Consider the following 23,003-nt stretch of genomic DNA (forward strand, 5'->3'; position numbering starts at 1 on the left):
CTCAGAAGAATCCATAACGAAGACGCCGTCGGTCTTTATAAAAAAGACAAGGTCCAAGCTGGTTGACCACTGAGTTTGATCAATTAATTTCATTTTAAAAACTGGCTCTTCTCAGAGCCGCCACTACTCACATTAGAGATTTCACATGGTGTCACCACAAATATTACTTACTTAATCTCATTTTCTGCTCTGTACTGATGTGTAATGTTTATTTATACCACACATATTATGTTACATGTACCTGTGACAAACATGTTTACAAAAGAACTCAGTGCTTGAGAGAAAAAATAAACATATAACATTTTATGGAGATTGCATCGCTAAATGTTTCATCAAATTGATATTGTAGAAAGGGGTGGACCTACAGTGAAATGATTCTCAAAGTGCTTGATATTATCAAAAGCTGCTGTAGGCTTTTAACTAAAAGTTTTGATTGCTATTAATTTTAAAAGTATATGTTTCCCTCTAAGGAAATTGACTTTCCTCTCTAACTTTCTTTTCTAATAACCTCAGAAATCTCACAACAACCAGGGACATAATTTCACTCAATTTTTTTCAAAACAACTTTTTACCATTTTGACAAAAGTAAGTCTGTATTCTTTATTGCATTGCTCTACGAAGAAAATATCTGAGAATTAAATGAAATTATTATCATCTTGGTGATTCACCACTGGGCACCCAACCAAGGGCCTCGGGCTGTTTGAAATTAGAATCTAGGCCTACCCAAAAAGCAATTCCACATTTAAAATAAATTGGCACAACACTTTCATGTTAAGGTATTTCTTGAGGCGATTTAGGCAATGAAATTGGATTGAATGTTTGTTTGGGGTTAATTTCACCTTAATTGGACCCTTTTGCAGAGTTCTCTGAGATGCTTCGGAGAGAAACATTTATTATCAACTAACTTTTAAGTGTTTTGTTTTCTCTCTTTTTGTTCTAATTATTGTGCTTTTGATTCCTGCAGGCATGCAGGTAAACATTTTCTAGGAAAATTATGTACAAAACAAAAAGGACAGACATAAGGATTGCATGTCAATATTGTTCATGGCAACAGAATTCAAGCCTGATACTTTGCTGTTGAAGGCAAATCTAGAACTTTAGAGGAAAGATCCACAAGATTACAAGGCTTGTAATTAATTAAAAGTTGTTACTGAAACTGAATTTAATTTACACGACCAGAAGCAAATTGAGTTGAACAAGTACAAAATTGTCTTTGTGTAAGTGTACTTCGATACTCAACGGAATTGAAATACAATTATCACATACCTATTCTACATGTTTCACAAAGATGAATATTACACACTTTAAAAAACACAAGACCACTGGGTTAAAACCAGAGTTTTTAGAGCATTGTCACTGGAGGTCAAAGGTTTTAATCCCACTCATGCCAATATTTCTTTGTGCACCACAAAGTTGACTAATAAGACTTGTAAGTTTTAAAGAACTGGTCTACAAAACTAGTCACTGTGCTATGACGTCAGAAACAAGAAGTTTGCCTGAAAAGTAGAAAGCGAAAAGCCCTCATCCAAGTTGCTCTATGGTCCGAACTTGATGCCAGGAGGATTTGATTACGTTCGCCTTGGCTGCTCTCCAGCATGTGACTTGAATCTCCTTTAATCTCATCATAGTCCGGTACCTCCCTACTGGCTTAATAAGACTGTTTAATGACATATCCACGGTCTAACCCCTAGACTCCTTCAAACACACACAGCAATCGTCCCCTCACACCTCCAGTAATAAGACTAGCATTGTACCAATCCCATGGCGCCTGATATTAACGTGAACCAACTGACAAAAACTTGAAATATGATCACCAGTGCACACTGTCCTAACGCAATCTTGTGTTCTAACTCCGTACCCATGGGAGACAAGACAAACTTCTGTGTTTAGAGAAGGGGTCGAAGCACTGGCCGCAAGACTCACATAAGGTGAAGAGAGGGGTCCCTATCGTACCCAACAACATGTCAGTCAATCATTATTTCCCTTCTTGCTCCATCACCTCCAATGTAATCTCGTTTGATTATTTGTCTTTTCTTTGAGTCACAGAGGGAACTTAGGTGAGATTTCTAATAAAGAAAGGTAAATGGAGAATGTCTTTCAATGAGCGCAGTCAAAACAAGGAGCAACCTGATGATGGGTTGTCAAGACTTTCACAAAATCCTGAATTCTAAAGAACTTCAAATTTTCCTTTAAAAAAATCAGTAAAGCTGGAACATTTAAAATTAAAATCATAACATTCTCATTTATTTCTCAACTATTTTACAAGCATTCTCCCCTCCCCCCAAAAAAAGAACAAGATTTCTACTCATTTCTAGAAGTAAATTTCTTAAATTGCTGAATTCTAAAGATCTTCAAATATTCTGTTGAAAAAAATACGTTAAGCTGGAACCTATTAAATAAAAACAATTATTTTACAAGCATTCTGCAAAAACAAATAACAGCACAGATTTCGACTAATTTCTACAAGGGTCTTAAGTGTTTGTTTTTAATATTTTTGTGCTACGGTCAAACTCTCAACACGACTGTAAAATACTTGTAATAATTCTCAAGGTCAAAGGTCAAACTATTTAAAATAAAATAAAACACTCAAGGTGTAATGTAAAATGCAAATATTTCAGCTTGTCAGGCAAAGAATCTTGTGATTTATGTATAAAGTATTTCTGTCCGACGATAATCAATTCCTTGTGATTGATTATTTGATATAAACATTCTTGAAAGACATATATCAGACAGCCCGGTTCAGTCGACCACACAAACCAATCTCTACCAAAATGTCACAAGACGTCAACACAGGGAGAGGGAATCCACAAAGAAATTCAATAAAATTAGCTTGAGATTTTCAGTTGCCCGAGGAGTCATTTAATTCATGGGGTCGGATATTAGAGCATGCTAGGATTCTTTCCCAGTCATGAACGAGCCTTTAGGGTGTAGAAGACGGAGTCTTATTAGCCCGGTAGTATCTGTGATTCTGAATATCAATGGAATGGGATTCACACGGGCGTGTGTTTAATTCCACGTCCTTCCACTAAAAAAAGTCAACAACTCCCCGGTTAAATTCATCCCCATATTCTCCCATGCACTTTATCAAATCCCAAGCGTAGATTTTAAGCGATTCTTGGTCCCCGTGTGGGGTTTTTAGGCCGAGGAAGAATGATTGAAGGCAAGAAGAGAAGTGACGATGTCAAAGATTGGAAGTGCAAATGGGAAAGGGATTCAGAGGTTTCATTTACTACTTCATCTGTCATCTCTGTGTGTTTTAAAGTAACGTTTTCAAGTCTTTATGTTTATGTATTAGAAGACAAGACAGTAAGCTATTGGATAAGATGGATAGATTATACAAGAAGAACTTGAAGAGGGTAAAATGGAAAAAGTCTTCAGGGATGGATTTTCACAAAGGACTATGTCTTATCTCGAGTTAGGACGAGTAACTCGTAACTTACGACAAGCTTTAAGTTTTTAGTAACACCTAAAGAGTCCTAGGACTAGCTTTAAGTAGAGACCATCTTTGTGAAATCGATCCCCGATACTACAGCCCCTTTCTCACCACACTTTAATCCAAAGAATCTCCACCTTAAATAAAAATTTAACACCAAGATTCTCCAGATGAAGTGAGAGCATTCACACTACACTTTTCAGGGCTGAAAATTCTCCAGATTAACAAACCCCAAACTTGCTTATAATCAAGGTAAAATGCTGCCCAGGACTAGGGTTAACCCACCAATCTCCTTGTTAGTATGGAACTGGCTAACTAACAATTCTCCGGGTCAGTTTTAATCCATGTAGAATAATTTGTAAACAAGTCGGCAATTACAGGTATCAAGGGTGGGTAGTGTGAAAAGATCTCACGTAATTTATTCACAACTTTCCTTCAGCAAGGCACAATATTTCTTTCTTCAATGTACTTCTATGAGTTACTTCAATAAACCATCCCAATGTTAGAGTCTGATGGCAACAGTATCATGATTATTTTGTTCTGCAACCTTCTAATGGGTTTCCCAAGGACGATGATGTAAATATTAAAGTTACCATGGAAATCACAGGAAGATGAAGTGGGGAAGTTGCATCAAACCAGGGTACTTCATAATTTATATTACAGGCCGAGGTTGTCACCATAATTTAGTAACGACTTCAAGAAGATGCTATGAGATGAGAGACAAAACATCCGGATAACTCCCAATTCTTAATATTTGAGATGTAATGAAATATGAATTGAAAAATTAATCAAATTAAGGAGGGGCTGTAAGGTCAAATTCACTTTTGTGATTTCTTTATTTTCTAACAAATACAGTCATTATGCAAATGGGAAAAAAATATACAAGTCTCTAACTTCATGTTAAAATTATGTAAAGTTCCACTGTGTTTGATACCCTTCAAATTCATTTTTTTTGTTAAAATCCCAGTGAATTCAATGACATCACATGTCAAACATGGTCTGTATGTTTCCCTACAAAGAATTATGGTCTACACATTTCCCTTCAAAACATTTTCAGTTCATTCCTGAATGTTGAAGAGATTCAATCAAAACGTCACTGAATTGGAACCTTTTGACTCTTTCCAAAAGACAACGTGTATGGCTTAAGAAATGTCAACATTTGACTGTTTTACTCTTTCTCGTTGATTGTTTGAGGCTTTAATTTTGTAACTCCAGCATCTTCTAGATGTTTAGGGATCTTCAGCCTATTGCAGCAAAAGATCTGTCTGATACAATCATTGCGAGCACTAGACGACAGTAATTAGTTGTGACGCAAATTGTCTACTCTGACATTTCAGTAATAATGTTACATACTGTTCAGCGTGATCTGGAGTGCTTCCTTATAGAGAGTAAATAAATTGATAAAGAATTAACGTAAATCAAAATGCCAAGTAAAATTGGTAACAATTTTCCAAATCTAGTCTGGAATTCTCAAAATTTACGTTTGGCTGGAATTAAATTGATTATGGATGACAATTGACCGGATTCATGCGTCAGTTGAATTAATTTATTTTGGTGAATTTTTTGTTGAGGGTTGTGCATTTTAAATGGTGAATGTTATTGTAATTATGGGAGGGTGTTTATTCAGGTAGTGGCACTGACAACACCTGTGTACAAGTACACTTGTTTAGAGAATAAATTACAATAATATATTGTGGTTGGGTTTTTTTTGTGATGAGTAATGACTCACAAATAAACATCCGGAATTGTCTATAAACTGACTACGCCCTTAAATCTGAAGGGATAGAAACAGGGTGTTTAAACTAGATTGGTGACGACAGAAAACTAATGCAATATATTGTTGGCTTCAAAGGTCTATTTTATAGCCAAAATCACTATAAAGGTAATATACAAAAAACAAAAATGCCAGACTAAAAAGAAAAACAAAACAATTATTTTTGATATTTCTTTCAAAGCAAATAATGCCAAAGATTTTTTAGTTAACAATTGTAATATCACAAGGACCAAACCAACTGTTTTGACAAGACTGACCCAGTTAAAATTTCGTTTCCTAAAACAAAGAGAAGACCTTGTAGGCTTATGTATTAATTTCTCCGGTGACTACATGCTAGGAATGATGTATTCCGTTTCTGTACAACAGCCGTGTCTTTCATTCAATGTCTTCAGCACATCTTGGGATTTCCGTCACATACACAACTAATATTATGATAAGACTTCTTTACTTCCCTACAGTCATACACAGTCAGACAATTAATCGGAAGATTGTTTTTACAGTCCCTCTCAAGAACCACCAGGTACTCTTCCTCCTCAAGACAACAAGGAATTTATTCATCTCTCAGGTTGCTTCCGCAAATCCCTCCAAGACCTTTTGATTTGAAATTCATTCTTCCTGTCTTCCTGTTAGATAACGATCCCTTGTTCTTGGGTGGCGTATACTAATTAAGTCCAAGATTGCGGCGTTGACATGTGCACCGCTAACAAAACTTAATTAATATTCGATAAGGTTCTTTAGCGATCAAGACGGTGAAGTAAAATCAATACATTTTTAGAGATTTGTTTGTGAGCAAAAAACTTGAACATATTACTAATTAATGGTTTTTCAAGTGCCAACGGACGACCAAATGCCAACGGAATCTTACAGATGACAGGAAAAAACAAAGCAATCCTACTTTGATTTTAGAATTCAAGACAGACTTAACTACTCCATCATTAGTCAAGTGTAATTGATTTAGCTGTCTTTTTTTTCCAAGGCTGGACCCAAAGTTTGTAGTATGCAATAAGTAAAATGACAGAAAATTAACAACAAGAATTCCATGAGAATTCCATGGTTGTCTCGCATTATGAGACTGTTGAGATCGTTAGCAATGTTTTTTTACCATGTCTCATGAGTAAGAATTGCCAAAGGAAGTGATGATCTATTCATCCCGACATCAAGGGAAATTGGCAAAGCTCCCATAAAAGGATATAAACACCAAGCTGGCAACAGCCAATCTCTCTCATTACAAACATTGGTTTCAAGTCTACCATTATGGATTGAATAAGTCAAGAAATTGTGATTTAGTAACTAGATGACAATACTTATTCTAGTCATTGTGAAATCAGCCTTTAGCTTCTAGGTTTCAAACCCACAACCTTGTGATTACAAGTCCTTTGGTCTAACCATTGGAATAAGACGACAATGCTTATTCTAGTCAATGTGAAATCAGCCGTTAGCTTGGGGGATTCCAACCCACAACCTTGTGATTATAAGTCCTTCAGTCTAACCATTACAATAAGATGACATTATGTTTTTTATTTAGCTTGGTAGGATTCGAGCCCATAACCTTGTGATTACCAAGTCCAACCATTTTGACTATCCAGTGACAGTTTAAGGAGAACAACCAATTAAGGCAGTGAAGGGTAAATGTTGACACACCCTTCACACCTATTGTTCAGAGCCCCACCCTGCCCTGCCCGCCTCCTAGTGCACCACTGGGAAATAATCTGACATAAGACAATATGGGAAAGAGTTTGAAGTGACTGGCTTACCTGACAAACTGCCCATGCTGTATCTGGAGTGGCTTAAGCTGAACATCAAGGGGGATATTCTTGGTGCCGTTGACTCCAAAACATGACACCTCGGAATTACAGTTCTCCTGAAATTAGACCCAATATCATGAAAACATTATCATCAATAATGAAGAATACACATTGAAGCTTCCTGCAAAGGGAAGAGGATTAACCCCAGGTAATTCTGGAGGTGTTGGGTATATGAAGAGAACAGGTGTTGGTTTACTTGACGTTTTGTTGAGTATAATGATTGCACTCGATTGCTAGAAAAGCCATTAAAGTATACGACACAAATAATAAAACATAATGAGTCGCTGTAATACAATCTAAAAGAGAATCATTGTGAAATATGACAGGATTTTCAGCTTTAGCTTTTTTGTCTGAATCTGTTTGCCGAGTACAATGTACAACAGGCATGCAACTGCCCATTGAAAAAAAAAAAGGAAAATTTTCAAAGGCACAACGAAAGTGCGGAGCGAGGCAGACGAAATGCCACGGGACATGATACCCACAATGGTACCCTAGAAAATGTTGAGGTTTATTATGCTCTTAGGTGCATTTTTAGCATGTACTATGCTTATTTTACATGATTTTAGTTGTACACTGTTAATGCCAGGCATATATTAGGCTAAATAAAATAAAAACAAAAAAACGCGGAATTCCGCGGAAACGCGGAAGAGTTGCATGCCTGGTACAATATGTACATCAACAACAGTCCATCTAAAAGTCTTACTTGTGAAAATACATTTCTTTTGTTTTTAGTTCTTTTGTTACAATCCAACAGCAAAATTAGCGCCAATAACAGAATGAATAGGGAACAAAAAGAAATGTTCAGTTGATGATGTGGGAGAAAAACCCAAAATGGGGGAAAACCCAAGCAATGAGGTAAGGACTCAAAACCCAATCCACATGCAAGGCTCCGGTCTGAGGTAGGATTATATATCCAGGGTCCACAGAGGTGAAAGGCAGGGAGAACAAATCCACCGAGCCAACCTGATCCCCAGGTTAGTTAAAACAATCACATGATGCCCCCTCCTTCTCGGGGGATGGCCAAGGGGGTTTCTTGGAACTAAAGGAATGGATTTAATAATCTTCCAAAAAATAAATGTTGACCACCCCTTTATGAAACAGGTGGAACAGATAAGAATGTATGAGCCATCATCATTAAGGGCTATAAGCTACTGGCTGCATAAGGCCTACTTCGCAATTAACTTTAAGTAATGTTTCGCCTTCCAGCAAGAAGGTATATGACTAACAAGAACTGTGATTGGTTAGAGTTCTTCCACAAGGCACCAATCAGGAGTAGCCTAAGGGGTTTAACTCGACTTAATCCTATCACAGGAGACTGTGTTTATAAGGCTGGGATAATATTGGAGGATTATGTTGACAGTCAACTTTACAAAAAGGTCATATACATAGTATCAATCTCTTTTATTACTTTTTTGCTGCATTTTCTTTTACCTTTTTATGATTAAATTTGTGTATCGCTGTGGAATTCTACTTGTAATAAATTGTTGTTGTTCAATATAAGGAGTGTGTTTTCTGCAGAGAAAATACTATCTCGTCTCAAAAAAGTATGATAAAACAAGCCTGTGACAATTTCACTATATGCAGGCCATGAACTTCACTCTTGTAAGGGAACAGCAATTTTCCTCTGAAGGGGCACTTCTATGAGGTACCGCAGCAAAAGCACAGGGCACCACAGCAATTGCTGTTGGTTTATTGGATCAGAGGCCTGCGTATAATCACATTTTTGAAAAGGGGTTATGGATCCATCGAGTGTTATAGTTTGTCCCAACGTGCTGTCTGCCAAGGTGGTTTTATGGTATCGTTGCACAATTTTCTCACAATAGTCACCTCCAAGTCTTTTTATTGCCCTTTTTATTTGATTTCCCTCTTTCTGTTTATAAAATTCCTGCAAACATAAAGTGTGATGAATCATACTCTACTGAATGCAAATTTGCATAACAGCTTCTGCCATTTTCATATCTCTGTCCGTTTATTCAGAAACTTACTTAGGTTTTCTGAATTTCCATTGCATTTTCTGAGACCATCGTAAATGAAGCATTTTTTTCAAGCCTATGAATCCTCTATCGTTAATCCCTTTAATCTTTTCAGAACAACTGGAATAAGACTCTATCCAGACCCAACAAGCGGGATAAGTAGATTAGGCGTTACCATAGCAACAGTCGTTAATGAAGTCAGTGGGAGTAATCCAATCAGAATGTGAGGTGATTTGGAAGAGAACTCTGGATTCTTACTTAATACAATTTATTATATCTTTCAGAGTGTGAAGCAGACATGAGGAAAACTACAAGCGCAGCGAAGAAGAAGTTTCCTGCTCAGAATGTCTTAAGCAGCAATTAAGTTAAGAAACTCACTTAATACTTGGTCAATCTGTGAAGGAAGTCTTCTTTCCTTCCTTCATGGTCAACCAAATGGTCATTTCTTAATCAGCTTTTCATCAGCGCTAGATCAACGCTAATAAGAGCAACCTGTCTTTAAGATGCGGGCAAATTGCGACCTCATCACCTTGAATGTCTCAAGACACCTGCCTATCAATCATTAAGAGAAATAACTTCAAACATCCCTAGGCAGCAGCCCTTTCAAAAAGAAATAAAGGTGACATCATGAGAAAAAAAATCAAATTTCTCTTACTACTGCTGTAGTTCCTTAAAGACACTAGACACATTCAGTAATTGCCAAAGACCAGTCTTCTCACTTGGTGTATCGCAACAAGGCATAAAATAACAAACCTGTGAAAATTTGACCTCAATTGGTCATCGAAGCTGCAAGAAAATAATGAAAGAAAAAACACCCTTGCTGCAGAAATTTGTGTGCTTTCATATACCTGAGAAATGCTTCAGGCCTAAAATTCAAGTAGTTTAGTTCTCTTCCAAAAACTGTTACTTCAGAGGGAGCCGCTTCTCACTATGTTCCATAGTAAATAACATCTCTCCATTGCTCATTGCCTTTATTATCAAAATTGTTTGTATTTTCAGTTTGTGTTTTAATTTCTTGGTCAAATTTACCCATCCTTCCTAATCCTTCTTTTCCCAAGCCCCTCTTCATCCCAGCAAGAGAAATCCCTTGATACCTCACGAACGCCAGAGAAGAGCGAAATGATCACACAGATGACTAGTTACTGATTACCAAAGTGTCCCGTTAGACATAACACACACAAGATGAAGTTTAGAACTAAGGTCTCGCTGTGTACACAGGTTCTGCCGAGCTTCTCGCTTTCTTTTCCCAATGTGCAAACTGGCATTTTACAACACACAGGCCTGATATTTCAAGGAGGCAAGTGCCTCCATGCCCCATGCCATGGTCATTGCCTTGGTGCCCTTGTAATCCTCCTTAGAAATTTGACAATTTCCTTATAGGGTACCCTTTACCAAGAAAAAAAAATGCCTCGGTGTCCTTGCCCTTTCAAAAACAAAGCACAGGCCTTGACACATATTACTAAAAATGAATCGCATAGGACACACGGGTAAAGTACGTGCAGCATCATTCGTCACTTACCAAGAAACTACTGTTAGGTTGTAGGGCTAGGTACTTAAGTACTAGAGCTCGGCAACAGGAGTACTATGAGTCTACTGGCTTGTACACTTGGCAGTAAATTACACGGATTCCACTTCCTTTTTATTCATGGAAGAGTACAATTTCTTCTCGGGTAGAAAGCCGCGATGACGAAAGGGAATAAGGGACTTATGCATAAACTAAATCCAATTCCATTAATGTATTAAAAGACGATGTGTATACACAGTACAGCAACCCTATGATTTAATTGTGTGCGTCACTTTTTGTAGACTAAAACTAAATCTAAAAAATCCATGGAATTATGAATTCTCCATCGCCGGCACAACCTCAGTTGTCTGTACATAACAAGGATTATTTTGTTTTCTTATTTATTCATAAACTTATTTATTTTGTTTCAAGTATTTTTATGATACTTTTTTTGTGTATACCTTGCACGGTTAATTTGATTTATTTGTCTCTGTTTTTATTTTGTTTAATTAGTTTATATTTGATTCTCTTCTGTTTTTCTTAATTTCCTTTTTTTATTGGTTTTATTTATTTGATTTTGTATTTTTTATTGATGTATTGTTTTTTAGGGAGAGGGAGGGTAGATAGACATTCTACATGAGAGAGAAAACTTGTATCATTACTGCCAGGCCAAGCTGTTCATTAAGGAACGAAAATTCTAACTGATGGAATAAATTAGAAACAAACAGTAATTGTTTGCACTTTACAGGGTTATGTAATTGCTTTTCAAATGTTTATATATTTTTATTTGATTGATTTCAGTACAGTTTGGTGTAAACACCATGTGATATTATTTAGTGTATATTTACTTTTAATATACTGCCATGGGAGATTCAGTCATCAAACCATTGCATGGCCTGCCCTATCATGAAACAGCATACATTTTGGTGCCATTCACAGTGCATTTACGTCCACATTACTGCATGCTCGACCCCACCATTTGTTAAACACAGCCACACAATGTGTGATACGCAGCAGTAAATGGATGCCAAAAAGCGATCTTGCACAATCACATATTTATTTTTATAGTCTTATCCTTATCAATAAAACCTACTTGAATGTTGTGTAAAGCAACTAATAAATGTTTTGCGCTTTGCATGTGTTGGAGAGAATATTTTATTTGATGAAACATAAAATATTTTATTACACCAAAAGTATTCTAACCATTTAACTCATAAACACTCAGTACTTGCATTTCTTCCCAGACTAGAAATAGATCCAATAAAAGATGCTTGGTGCATCATCATTTTGACATGACTTTGATGTGATTTGAAACAAACTGTCACCTTGGGGTTATGCAATTATGCAAGTATAATAAATTACATCGGTATTTAAGTAATGGAAAACAGTTTTAGCCATTTGCAGACCTTCAATTAACCATAATTAACCAACAAAACACACAGCAAATGCTTTTTGCTGTGGTGCTTTTCATAAATTTCAGATTCCAATTGACATTTTCCCCATATAATAGAGGTGAGCAAAATTGCTGTACCCCTTCAAGAATGTAGTTCAAGGCCTGTGTTTGGTAATCCATAGCCTATGGACTAAAAAAGAAGACAATCTTGAGTACAAACTATGATAAATGTGGGTTGAACCAGGCTAGGACATACCTTTCCATAATTCCATGTGACATCCACTATTGTCTCTGTTAGGTTTGCCTGCCAGGCTACCTCACCCTGGACCAGTGGCAGGTCACACGCTGTTTGCAACTGTCCATAAAAAGAAACATTATCAATTAATATAATAAAGGAAATATTAATCAATTAACTATAGAGTGTGCACTAACAATGGTAAGATTGAATTAGTATAGACCCAGTAATTACTGAGGCACTGCAGGGCCTTTTCATCGAAATGTTGTCATCTTCGATCGTGTTAGTTCGACCATGAAGGAAGGAACTACAACTGAAGACGACAAACAAAAATAGGTAGGAATACAGTACCCTAGTTTCTGGGTCTAAAATGTAAAGATTTGCACAATGATGAAGATGATCATGGTTGGAAAATTTCCCTTATAATTGTCGTTGTCCCAAGTCCAAAACTTGATGATTGAAAATGTCAGTGCTAACTTAACATTATTCATAACATTCTCATGAGGCTGGATGGTTTTTAATTTTAGTAGATTTAGGGAAAAGACAACACTTTTTTAAGCAATTTGTGTTTAACAAAATTCATGAATGAACAGCGAAAAAAAACCCAGGAAATTGACTTAGGGGATGATATCTAGATACAATTTCAACTACCACAATACAATTTACAAACTGTGTAGTCACTGCTCAATCTGTTGTAATGATCTATAGTCTCAAATGACAGTAGACATAGTTTATTACAAGGACCACAACCAAGTCTACATGAACCCACATATCTGCATGGCCTCAGATATCCCTCTTGCACCGAAAAACGGTTGACAGTTTGTGAAATGTGACACCAAACACCGCGTTGTTTTGTACTAAGCGCCTAGCAACAGTTTCACAAGAAAGATTTGGTGACCCATGCCATCATTCATGGCCGAGCCAAACTCTCAAAAAACAACAACAAACATTCCAGAAAACTTTGAAACAAAGCTCGTTCTTGAAAAGGTAATAAAGTATATTGGTGAACCAGGAGGATAAAAGAACAGATTTAACATTGATTTTATCCATTGGTAAATTAACACTAGCAAAACATTCCGAGTGCGAGGGACACCACAGTAGCAGTTGTTGGTCCGGTTGGTCTGAAACAAAAACACACAAACTTACCGTGGCGTTTGCCGAGTTCTCTGTCCATGCCGCTAAATTCACGAAAATAAATGCAAGAAATGTGACACTCCTTCTTAAAGTAATCCAGGGCTCCATTGTCCTAAGTCAGTATTCAAAATCCCAGACAATCCACAGCATGTAGGTGAAAATACTCCGCAAAGTTTACACTGAAAAACTTCAGTATCATTTTGATTGAACGGCAGTTGCCTTTTGAGATAATTGTCACTTCGTGCTGTGGACGTGTGTGTACGTGCCGTGTGTTAAGCGCAACGCACGGCACCTTCGGCGGTTTGGCGCACTCCGTACAAGTTTCATTTTTAACCATGCGGTTTAAAGCCCGCCCTCTCCAGTTTGTACTTTGTCAAGATTTACCGTACATAATTATTTTAAAAACCTTTTTATTTTTGGGTCAAGAACCTACAGCCAGTGACTAATGTGCCGGCTAAGTCACTTTGTATTGTTCAACCCCAAATTAATTTAAAATGTAGGCGTACCCGTTGGCATGGAGTGCCCAATAAGAAATTATTAGTCACCCAATTAATATTAATAATATTTTACTTTCTATTAATGAGAAAGCGTGAACATCCAAAAGAGCATTGAGCTGTAACTCTATGGCCTGAAACCCCTGAAGATGTTATGAAACATTAATGAAGAAACGTCAGTTTGCGGCCCCTTCACATAAATTTAGCACCAGTCGGCACGTCCACCTGTGTCTAAGGTCTCGGATGACTGTTTTGAATAAGAATGTTTTAATTAAGTTGTCTCTGTATGTTTTTTACTGATAATTTTGTTAAGAAAATGAAAAAAAATTGTGAAGAAACTGTAATTAAGTACAAGAATAGCATCTGGGGAACCTCAATAAATGACTTTATCTTGTTTGTTTTTTACAATAAACAGTTTGTTTTATTAGTTAATTTTTACATTGTTTATACTTTTAAAACCGATTGTAAACACATTCAAAAGAAACGTTTTATCTCAGACTTTAAAAACAAAACAAATTGGAGTAATTCAATTAATAACAACCCTCTACTTCTTCATTGTCTTTAAAAAAAACTCCTGCAGACCTTGTTTTATCTTTTTTTAGAAAATAATTAAATCTCAGACAAGAAAATTGTTCCCGTTTCCAATGACTGGTGAATGAAACTTACACGCAAAGGGTAACGTATCCTTATAATTAAATAACATTCCAGGAGAAATAAGAACTTTTATGAGGGAATTGCTTTCAATTTGTTTGAAATGAAATTGTATTGTTGCTATAGGCACCGGTGTGTGTGCATGTTTTGTTTTTCTAATCAATATTGGAATGCAATTATAACAAGGAAATGTAATTATATTTCCCTCTCTTAAATGTGTCCTGACTTTGTCCTTTCCTTGGGTCAAGATGGTGGTGAATTAAAATCAGTGTTTTTGATGAAAAACGGACATTGAGGGGAAGATATTTTTAGGCTTCAAATCTAAATAAAATACGTCCTTAATGTTTACCCTGACAATTGTTTTATTTTGTTTTATTTTTTTTCCTATTTTTGAGTTATATACATACCAAAACAGAGTCCAGCCCCAATTTGTCTAACTGGATATAAAAAACATTGAATTTGAAGGTTTTTTCCCCAAAAGACCAACAAATCTACACTCAAATGAAAAATAATAAAATAATTCATCAGCTCCAAATAAAGTTTCTATTATTAACTTACTAAGTAGGTACAAACACATAACCATTAAAGAAATAACCGTGGAAGAAAGATAATTAAATCATCAGAAATTGGAAGTACATCACACTGCAAAACTACATACAAACAATACAATTAAATAATATTTAATTAAATAATATCCAACCAAGCACTGTCACAGAAGTTAATGATTGGTTATACTTCTAAAAGCAAAACAATAAAGTTAACTTATAAAATTGTTCTATAAAAAGTGGGGAGTGAATACTAAAACAGGAGCAAGCATTCACTGATCCAAATCCCTCATTTTAAAAACAAATGTTCTGCTTGAACTTTCTATCATCTCATGTTATCCATTCAGTGAAAAATACTAAAAGTATCAATTTGACCTCACTTATGGGGGAAACAAATGTAAAAAACACACCAAAAATCATAGAAAATGAAGGGGGAATGCATTCAAATGTATTCATACTTTACCAGAATAAAACGAATTGCAAAGAAACAAAACCATTAAACAAATTTCAGCTTGTTTCATTTCAAATTTCCCACCATCTCAGTCTGGCAGCTTAAGCCAGAATTCCTTTCTCAACTTGAAAGCTACTGCAGCAGGGAAACAATAATTAACGCAGTATAACCCAAAATCAGAGATGTTCGGTTGGAAAAAAAAACCTGCAGTACTACACCATTTATCTTATTTCTAAAAATAGTTTATCTTACACTAATTTTGTACATGTCACAGAAAAAGTTGGTGACATTACCACAAGTCTCTGATATTGCTTGCACATAGGCCTTGTCACAAGAGGTAACTTTTAAAGGCAACTTAGAGGCAACTGACTGCAGTGCATGCTGCTAGACCACTGGAAGCACATGGCTCATTTTTTCAACAATGTCTTACGATCAACAAGAAAAATATGTGAACATTGAAATGTGAATACCTTTTTTTTTCATGGAGATTGCCTGGAACTGGTAGCCTGTAAATTGCCTCGTGTGACATGGGTCTTTGAAAACAATAACCATGGTATCAACCATCAATGTTTGCACTCTGACAACAAAATGTTTCAGTCGCTGTTTTGTTCACAATATATTTGTGATCAGACGAGAAGTACTGTGCGTCCACTATTGCCTCGACCTCTTTGTTGTTTCCTCCTTGAATTGTTTGGAACATTCATAGGTTGCTGCTGGAATTGGCCGAATCGATCATTTAATGTTCCACCAACCTGAGGGGACAACAAAGAAACTCTCTTAGTAAACATAAGTCAAATCTCATTGTACCAGGGGGACAGATCCTTTTCCGTTGCAGCACCACATCTCTGGAATCAGCTATCTCTTCATATTAAAACCTCTAATAATGTAATAATAATGATAATATCAAAGTCTTCTATAGCACACGTATCTACCAACTAAGATACTCAAGGCGCTGAGTATATACAAACTTTCAGAAAGGTTATTGCAGTGATGGATTCTGAGACCGAATTATTTAGCACTGTATACGGGTTTACAAGGTGCTATGGCGCATTAAGCAGCCACAACCAGGAACACCAGGGCGAACCCCTTCTCTTTTCTCTTTTACATGTGCTACACAGCACATGGGACCAACGGCTTAACGTACCATCCGAAGGACGAAGCAATGGTTAAGTGTCTTGCTTAAGGACACAAGTGTCACGACTGGGGACTATGCTGATCAGAAACACCAAAATAGAATTTGGTGCTCTAAACTGCTCGGCCCAGCACTTTCACTCATTCTACAAGTCTCTTAAAACACACCTCATGTCAAAATTCTTTTGGGTTCCCGTCCCTTTTGTTTTTTCTCTTCTCTTTATAGGACTTGCAATGTCAATTCCTAATGAGTGACAAGGCTCTGAGGAGGCTAGAGCCACTATCTCAGACCAGACTTAGTTTGATTGCTTACCTGCATTGCTGGTTTCTTCCTGTTGATCTTGACTGGCTTGAAACTTCTGAATTAGAAAAGACAGAAATAAAAGGTGGTGTTTATATTAAAAGTGAGGGTATACATTTGGTGATCACTCTAAAAAGTAGTGGCAATAAAATCTGTTGGTGAGAAGCCCACAATAGCTTTTAACAGTACAAAGCATTTTCAGAAACATTCTACTTTTGAAGTTACCGCGCAGCTTTTCTCAAATTATGTATTCCAACTGGAGATTATTCTTCCTGCGTGGACGAATTTGCTCTGGATTTTCAACAATATCTCAAAAACGTGACCAAAGGTATAATTTATCTTTAATTAGTTGGTTTGTTTCAATATCGTCCTGGTTAGTTTACCTGCGTCAAATAATCCAAGTGTGGACAACAGTAACATTTCCCCATAGGAACGGTACCCATGACTTTGAGTAAATATGATGCAAATGTTACTTAAGAAACTCACTGTGCGGCCCTTGGGTTACTGATGGAGATAGTGAGAAGCTTAGGGTTGATCTTAGGGATGTTCACTCTCTGTGGTTTCTGTCTTTGAGCTTTCTTAGATTGGTTGTTGTTCTGGCGTTGTGTGTTGATGAAGGAGTTCTTGGGAGCTGGCTGAAACTGGTTGGTTTGGCGTTGTTGTGTGTTGATGAAGTTTGTCTTAGGTACTTGCTGGTTTTGTTGTAACCTGAAAGATTGGACAACAAAGCAAAAATTAAACAATAAAATCAATCAACAAAAGTTGAGGAGGTAGTGCTTTCTTGCTCTACCAGCCAGGCTTCTGATGGATGATACCCAAGCCTACATCCGTATGGACTGTAAAGAAGGTAACCCTGTTTCATCCCAGGAGTAGGTGGCAATGGCCCCTGGAAAAAATAGTTGATTGTAGCCCACAACTTGAAGTGGCCTTCAGGCCTTGTGTGTCTAGCGACTTGCATATAAAAACAAAATCATAAATAAATTAATCAATAATTTATAAAGTGCCTTAATCAAAGTTTGCTCAGAGGCGCTAAGGCAAGGAAGACAGAAATAAGTCATGATGGTAGGTCTCCTGAAACAAGTGGGCTCTCAGAAGTGGCTTGAATGATTGTGTTGAAGGATGTTGTGTCCCTGATGTGATTTGGAAGTTTGTTCCAGAGTTTAGGTCCATAAACTGAGAAGGCTCTATCAGCAAAAATGACGTGGCCTGTTCTTGGCACAACAAAGTATGGTGAACACGCAAAACGAATTTGAGGTTTTATCAATGGAAAACATTTCAATAAAACCTAGAGGACACAAGTTTCTTTTAAATCAGGAAAGTTTGAGAGCATCGAGACAAATAAAATTCCTGCTATAAAAACCAATACTCATTTCTTATACATTAAGCTCACAACATTAAGCTATGAAATGGTAAATTTTAGTGTGTATTTTTGTATAACATATTTTTAGACACGCATTTCACTGTACAATTTTATATTTTTGCAAGTGACAATAAAACATTTATCAAAATTAAATTAAAAAAACGCAACACAAGGTACCTAAAGTTTGTCCACTTACCTTTTTATTTTCTGCTTTTGCCTCCTACTCAGCTGCTGGTTTGTCTGAGGGATATTTGCCTGCACATTAACCACATTCTGCCGATTCACTCTTTTCCTTGTTGCTGTCTGTGGTGTCTGGGGTATCGTCTGAAAGAGGATGGGAAGAGAGTTTATTATTATGATCTCAAGATACTGACCCTGTAAGACATCTGCTCTAATGGCAAAGGTTGTCGGTTTGAATCCCACCCAAGTGATATGCCTGTGGATTTTTGTTCACAAGCCTCGGGAAAGTATTGAGTATACAGACATCAGCAAATAAAAACAATCACTACACATCGTTGTACATTTATACCATCTACTGTGGTTTTAAATGACAAAATCAGCAAAGCTAGCCAGCCTGCAATATGACATCTACAGTGAGTGCACCTACACAGTACACAGTTGAATTGTTTTAAATGGTTTAGTTGACTCAATGGCAAATGTTATTATGAATATTCAGAGGGTCACAAATGCAAAATAACTGTAACTTTGTAGGAGTTGTTATAAACACAAACCTGGATTCCTCTCCTCTGGTTGAACTGCTGCTGCCTTGCCGTCTTGGTCTGTTGTACTCGCTGTTGTTGTTGCTGTTGCTGCTGCTGTTGCTTTTTATAACGATTGGCAACTTGTGTTCCTGCTGATTTCTTCACTGCCACTCGCTGTTTGCCGATCTGTAATGGAAATCCACACACAGGTTACAAAAAATGACAACTGATACTTTGTAGTTCTATATTTTTATCCAGCTCTCATTAGAACTTCAAGATTCCTCATTGCCTGAAATGGCTGCTCATTTATACAATGAGGTTTGCAATGGCACCATCAATGATGTTCTTACTCAGGCCTTATATTTGATTTGTGTAAGGACAAGGCAGTTTTTCCTTCATAAGTTAAGGGCACCTCAATGAGCGGAAATTACAATATCCTGAAACTTCGTTCTTGAAAGGGCAAGGGCACCAAGACAATTTCTCTTTTGTAAAGGGCACCACTATGAACAAACTGTACATTCCTCTTGGGTTCTTTTAAGGGAGGGGCATCTATACAATGACCAAGGGCACCAAGGTGATTGCATATGCCTGGCATGTTTACTGACTGATGTAATAACTAGTTACTCTCATGTTTTCCCAGATAATACTTTGACTGTGATGCCGCTTAAAAGCGGCTTCAAGACAATCAGAGCATGTCCATTGAATCTTTAAGTTTTTCAAAAACTCAAAACAAAAAGACTTTGCTTGTTCACCTTTCTTGCTGGAAGTCTGTTCATTTTTGCAATGCCCTGCTGCTGAAACTTGGCCACGCCCTTTGCAAGAGTCTTCTTCCCTCCTATCCGAGCACGGAACTGTTTCAGTTGACCCCCACGACCTTTAGCCTGGAGACCAGCTTTGGCGGGGCCAGCTTTCTTTCCTTGTTTCTGCCCAGCTGGACCCGAGGGGCGATTCTTTAAGTTTGCAGCCGGCTTCTTTTGCTTTGCCAGTTGACGAGTTTCTTTACGTCTCTGCTTGATGATGTCATCTGTATATGAATAATTATTTAGAATTTAAATTATTGACATTTTCTGGGAAAACAAATCTCAAATCTTTATTGTGGTTTCATTGCCTTTTAGTGGAAGCTTCAAAAGAAGAAAAATTTGAATTATCTTGTACTGCAACAGAAAATTTGTGCGAACAAGGTCTGCTATTAAAAGTGTAATTGACAATTGTAAAAATGAGGTAAATTTTGCAATTTAGCTCTACATGCTCTAGTTTAAACTAAAACACAAAAAGCAATAGAAATGTTTACATAATAATAATAATAATAATAATAAATGAGACTTATAAAGCGCATTTTACAAAATTCAATGCGCTGGAAGAGTGCTACGGAAAAGACGATTATGAGAATAGATGTGTTTTTAATTTACTCTTGAATGTCTGGAGTGTGTTGGTGTTCCGAATATGACTTGGTAGGGCGTTCCAGCACCATGAACTAGGCTGTAAAATTTATCTTTTCCCCTTTTTTTTAATGTCTCGACCGCTTGTTGCGCGATCGACCGATTGTTGGCGGGATCGACCGATTGCTACGCGACCAATAGATCTTTCAATAGTGCAGCGTGATCGACCGATCACACAGCTTGACCGATCGTGCCCAACATATTCATTTTGGTTTTTTACCCATACACCGATGTGTGTTAGCACTGTATACTCAGTACTTTCCCCCGAGTCCTGTGAAAAAATATCACAGGTACCCCCTGCCAAAACATAGGATTCCGAAACTGCCTCTAGCTACCAGGCAACCTCGGTAGTCTAATTGGTAAGACTACTCTAGAATTGCAAGGGTCGTGGGTTCAAATCCCACCCGAGTTACATGCCTGTGATATTTTTTATATAGGAAATTCCTTTTTAATTATAAATACCTCTTTGAAACTAAACAAATTTTTAAACCACCGGCTGATTTTTAATTTATGTTAATATTTTCTTAATCACACCAGCTGTTGTAAGATTCAGCTATTGATGTAAAATCTCACCACAAAAAATCAATACAAATTGCAAGGAGACAAACATTGGGTCTGTTTGTAAATTAATTATCTTCTATTCAAAGATTAACAATACATGAAACCAAACCAGAAATCTCAAACACATACACACACTTCATGCAGGCACCGCCCATTAACTCCACAAAAGGAGCCTAATGCTCCATTCATAAAAAGCAAGAGCTCTTTTGATTGGTTTGTTTACATAAGCAGCAAAGCCTGATTGTGTTTGTGGGTTCTCAAGGCCAGGCTGTGGCAGCCAGGCCTTGGGTATTCCAATCTCAGGAGCTGGGATTCCCTGGTGATGAATGCAACTGTGGGGTTTTTCGTTGACCATTCATTGTTTACTTTTCTATTCAGTGAATGGGTGTGGACAAAATGGCCTTCAGATCACACAAGAACTTTCACCTCCTGTGCGTACTTTTTACATTAGTCCAACCAACAAAGTAACTTTGCACAAAAACACAAACAATTTAACTAGCTACATGTACGTACTTCCATGTACGACACTTTTAATTTCTAATCCAAATACCATCAAAATGAAAAATCCAAGACAAAAATATGAAATTGAATTTGGCTTTTATGAAAAATTTTACACATTGTTTTTAGGTTGGTTTTACTTCACATTGTAGACTTGATTAAAAAAAGTGGGTTTTTTTTTGAAAAAAAAGAAAACAAGATTCAACCCACTTAAAAAGGTGTAGTTAATTGTAAATTTGTTGCTTTTTTCAAATTAAGGTTTTGTATATTTTGCTAGCACTGAACATGTTACAGTGGCTGTTTTTGTGGGATTTTTACCAATAACTTCAAAATTTCACTTCCCGAAAAAAAGTCCTTGTTGAGAACCACACATTAGAAAAAGAAAAAGTAATTATATCCATTTAATTGTCAGAGTAAGGTTTAAAGCCATTGGACACTTTCGGTAAACAGTATTTTCCAAGGCCCACACTTCGTGTATTACAACTTCTATATAAAATAACAAACCTGTGAAAATTTAGGCTCAATCAGTCATTGGAGTCGGGAGAAAATAACGGGAAAACCCTTGTTTCCGCACGTTTGGCCGTGTCATGACATGTTTTTAAAATAAATCCTTAATTCTCAATATCGAGAATTGATATTGTTTTCTCAAAAAGTAAAGCATTTCATGGAATAATATTTCAAGGGAAGTCTTTCAACATTACCTTCTGTAAACCCTGTAAGTACACATCTGTGAAATTTAATTTTTTTTCTGTTCCGAAAGTGTCCAATGGCTTTAATACAGACCAAGAAAATTTCCTAAATATTATGCACTATGGAATAAAATGGCTGTAGTGTGGATTAAAACGTGGAGTGTCCGTTTGTGCCCATAGTCATTGTCAGATTGATAAACGGCAGGCATTCCACTAAGGCTAACTTTGCAACAATGGACTGGTCGGAAATCACTCAAATTCAAGATACATTTTTACTATAGTTAGTAACCTGGGAATTGACGATCCCATCAAACTGTAACAAAACAATTGATTTGATAAAATAAAATGAAGAGCAATACAAAAATACAATATAATATTGATAAACAATTTACTTTATTTAATTTGTATGGAATTCAATTGTCTATTCACAATTTACATGATTTAATGCAGTTTATCTCCACATTCACTTGTTTGGAAACAAAATTCCCCACCAACATTCAAGGCAATAATTGAGAATAATGCCTGCTATGTCAAAGTTCATTATTTATTTTTTTATTTTACTTTTCACTCCGCCTTTGGTAAACAGTAAAACAATCCATATTTGGGCCGTAAACACAGCATACACACAGTTGGGCCGTAAACACAGCACACACACAGTTGCACGTATACTGTGCACAAAATAACACTGTCTGCTGTTTTCGTGGGCTGGGGATTGGGACGAAAAAGGAAACGCAAAACTCACCAAGGCTCATGTCAATTTTGTCCATCTTGACCACAAATTCTGATACTCTAATGCTTTTAGAAAAACACCAGATAGCTGAAAAGTTCTTAGACTTCGAAACAAACGAAGTAAATTCGGGTTTAAGTTGCTGGAGAGCAGCGTATGAAGTTCCTTCGTTTACCCCAAGCTAAATCGAAAATGAATCGCAAA

The 23,003-nt window shown here is 36.7% G+C and overlaps 2 protein-coding genes across 2 annotated transcripts in view; both read right to left on the reverse strand.

Moving 5' to 3' along the window:
- LOC139944886 (uncharacterized) overlaps window positions 1-13,516 on the reverse strand; it is a 68,132-nt gene extending 54,616 nt beyond the window's left edge. Inside the window, exons 1-3 of the mRNA XM_071942039.1 lie at window positions 13,264-13,516; window positions 12,139-12,237; window positions 6,962-7,068 (exon numbers count right to left, since the gene is read on the reverse strand). Coding sequence (XP_071798140.1) covers window positions 6,962-7,068; window positions 12,139-12,237; window positions 13,264-13,359 — 302 coding nt within the window. The 5' untranslated portion in view covers window positions 13,360-13,516. The remainder of the gene's footprint in view (window positions 1-6,961; window positions 7,069-12,138; window positions 12,238-13,263) is intronic.
- Window positions 13,517-14,151: 635 nt separating this feature from the next.
- On the reverse strand, window positions 14,152-22,991 carry LOC139945457 (uncharacterized). The gene is made up of 7 exons (XM_071942808.1): window positions 22,815-22,991; window positions 19,638-19,909; window positions 18,916-19,071; window positions 18,381-18,508; window positions 17,311-17,532; window positions 16,837-16,882; window positions 14,152-16,144 (listed from the first exon to the last, which is right to left on the reverse strand). Exons 1-7 carry the CDS (start codon window positions 22,837-22,839, stop codon window positions 16,019-16,021), a joined length of 975 nt encoding a protein of 324 aa, XP_071798909.1. The 5' UTR covers window positions 22,840-22,991; the 3' UTR covers window positions 14,152-16,018.
- Window positions 22,992-23,003: the final 12 nt, after the last annotated feature.

Source organism: Asterias amurensis, chromosome 12 (assembly GCF_032118995.1).
Source record: "Asterias amurensis chromosome 12, ASM3211899v1".
Lineage (NCBI taxonomy): Eukaryota > Metazoa > Echinodermata > Asteroidea > Forcipulatida > Asteriidae > Asterias > Asterias amurensis.

Bases quoted from the DNA above. Each gene is read 5' to 3' on its own strand.
- LOC139945457 (XM_071942808.1), bottom strand. From the start codon at position 22,839: ATGGACAAAATTGACATGAGCCTTG. The intron at 19,072-19,637 runs GTGAACAAGCAA...TTTCCATTACAG, and splicing joins ACAGACTTCCAGCAAGAAAG to ATCGGCAAACAGCGAGTGGC. The intron at 17,533-18,380 runs GTAAGTGGACAA...CCAATCTTTCAG, and splicing joins CAAAAGCAGAAAATAAAAAG to GTTACAACAAAACCAGCAAG.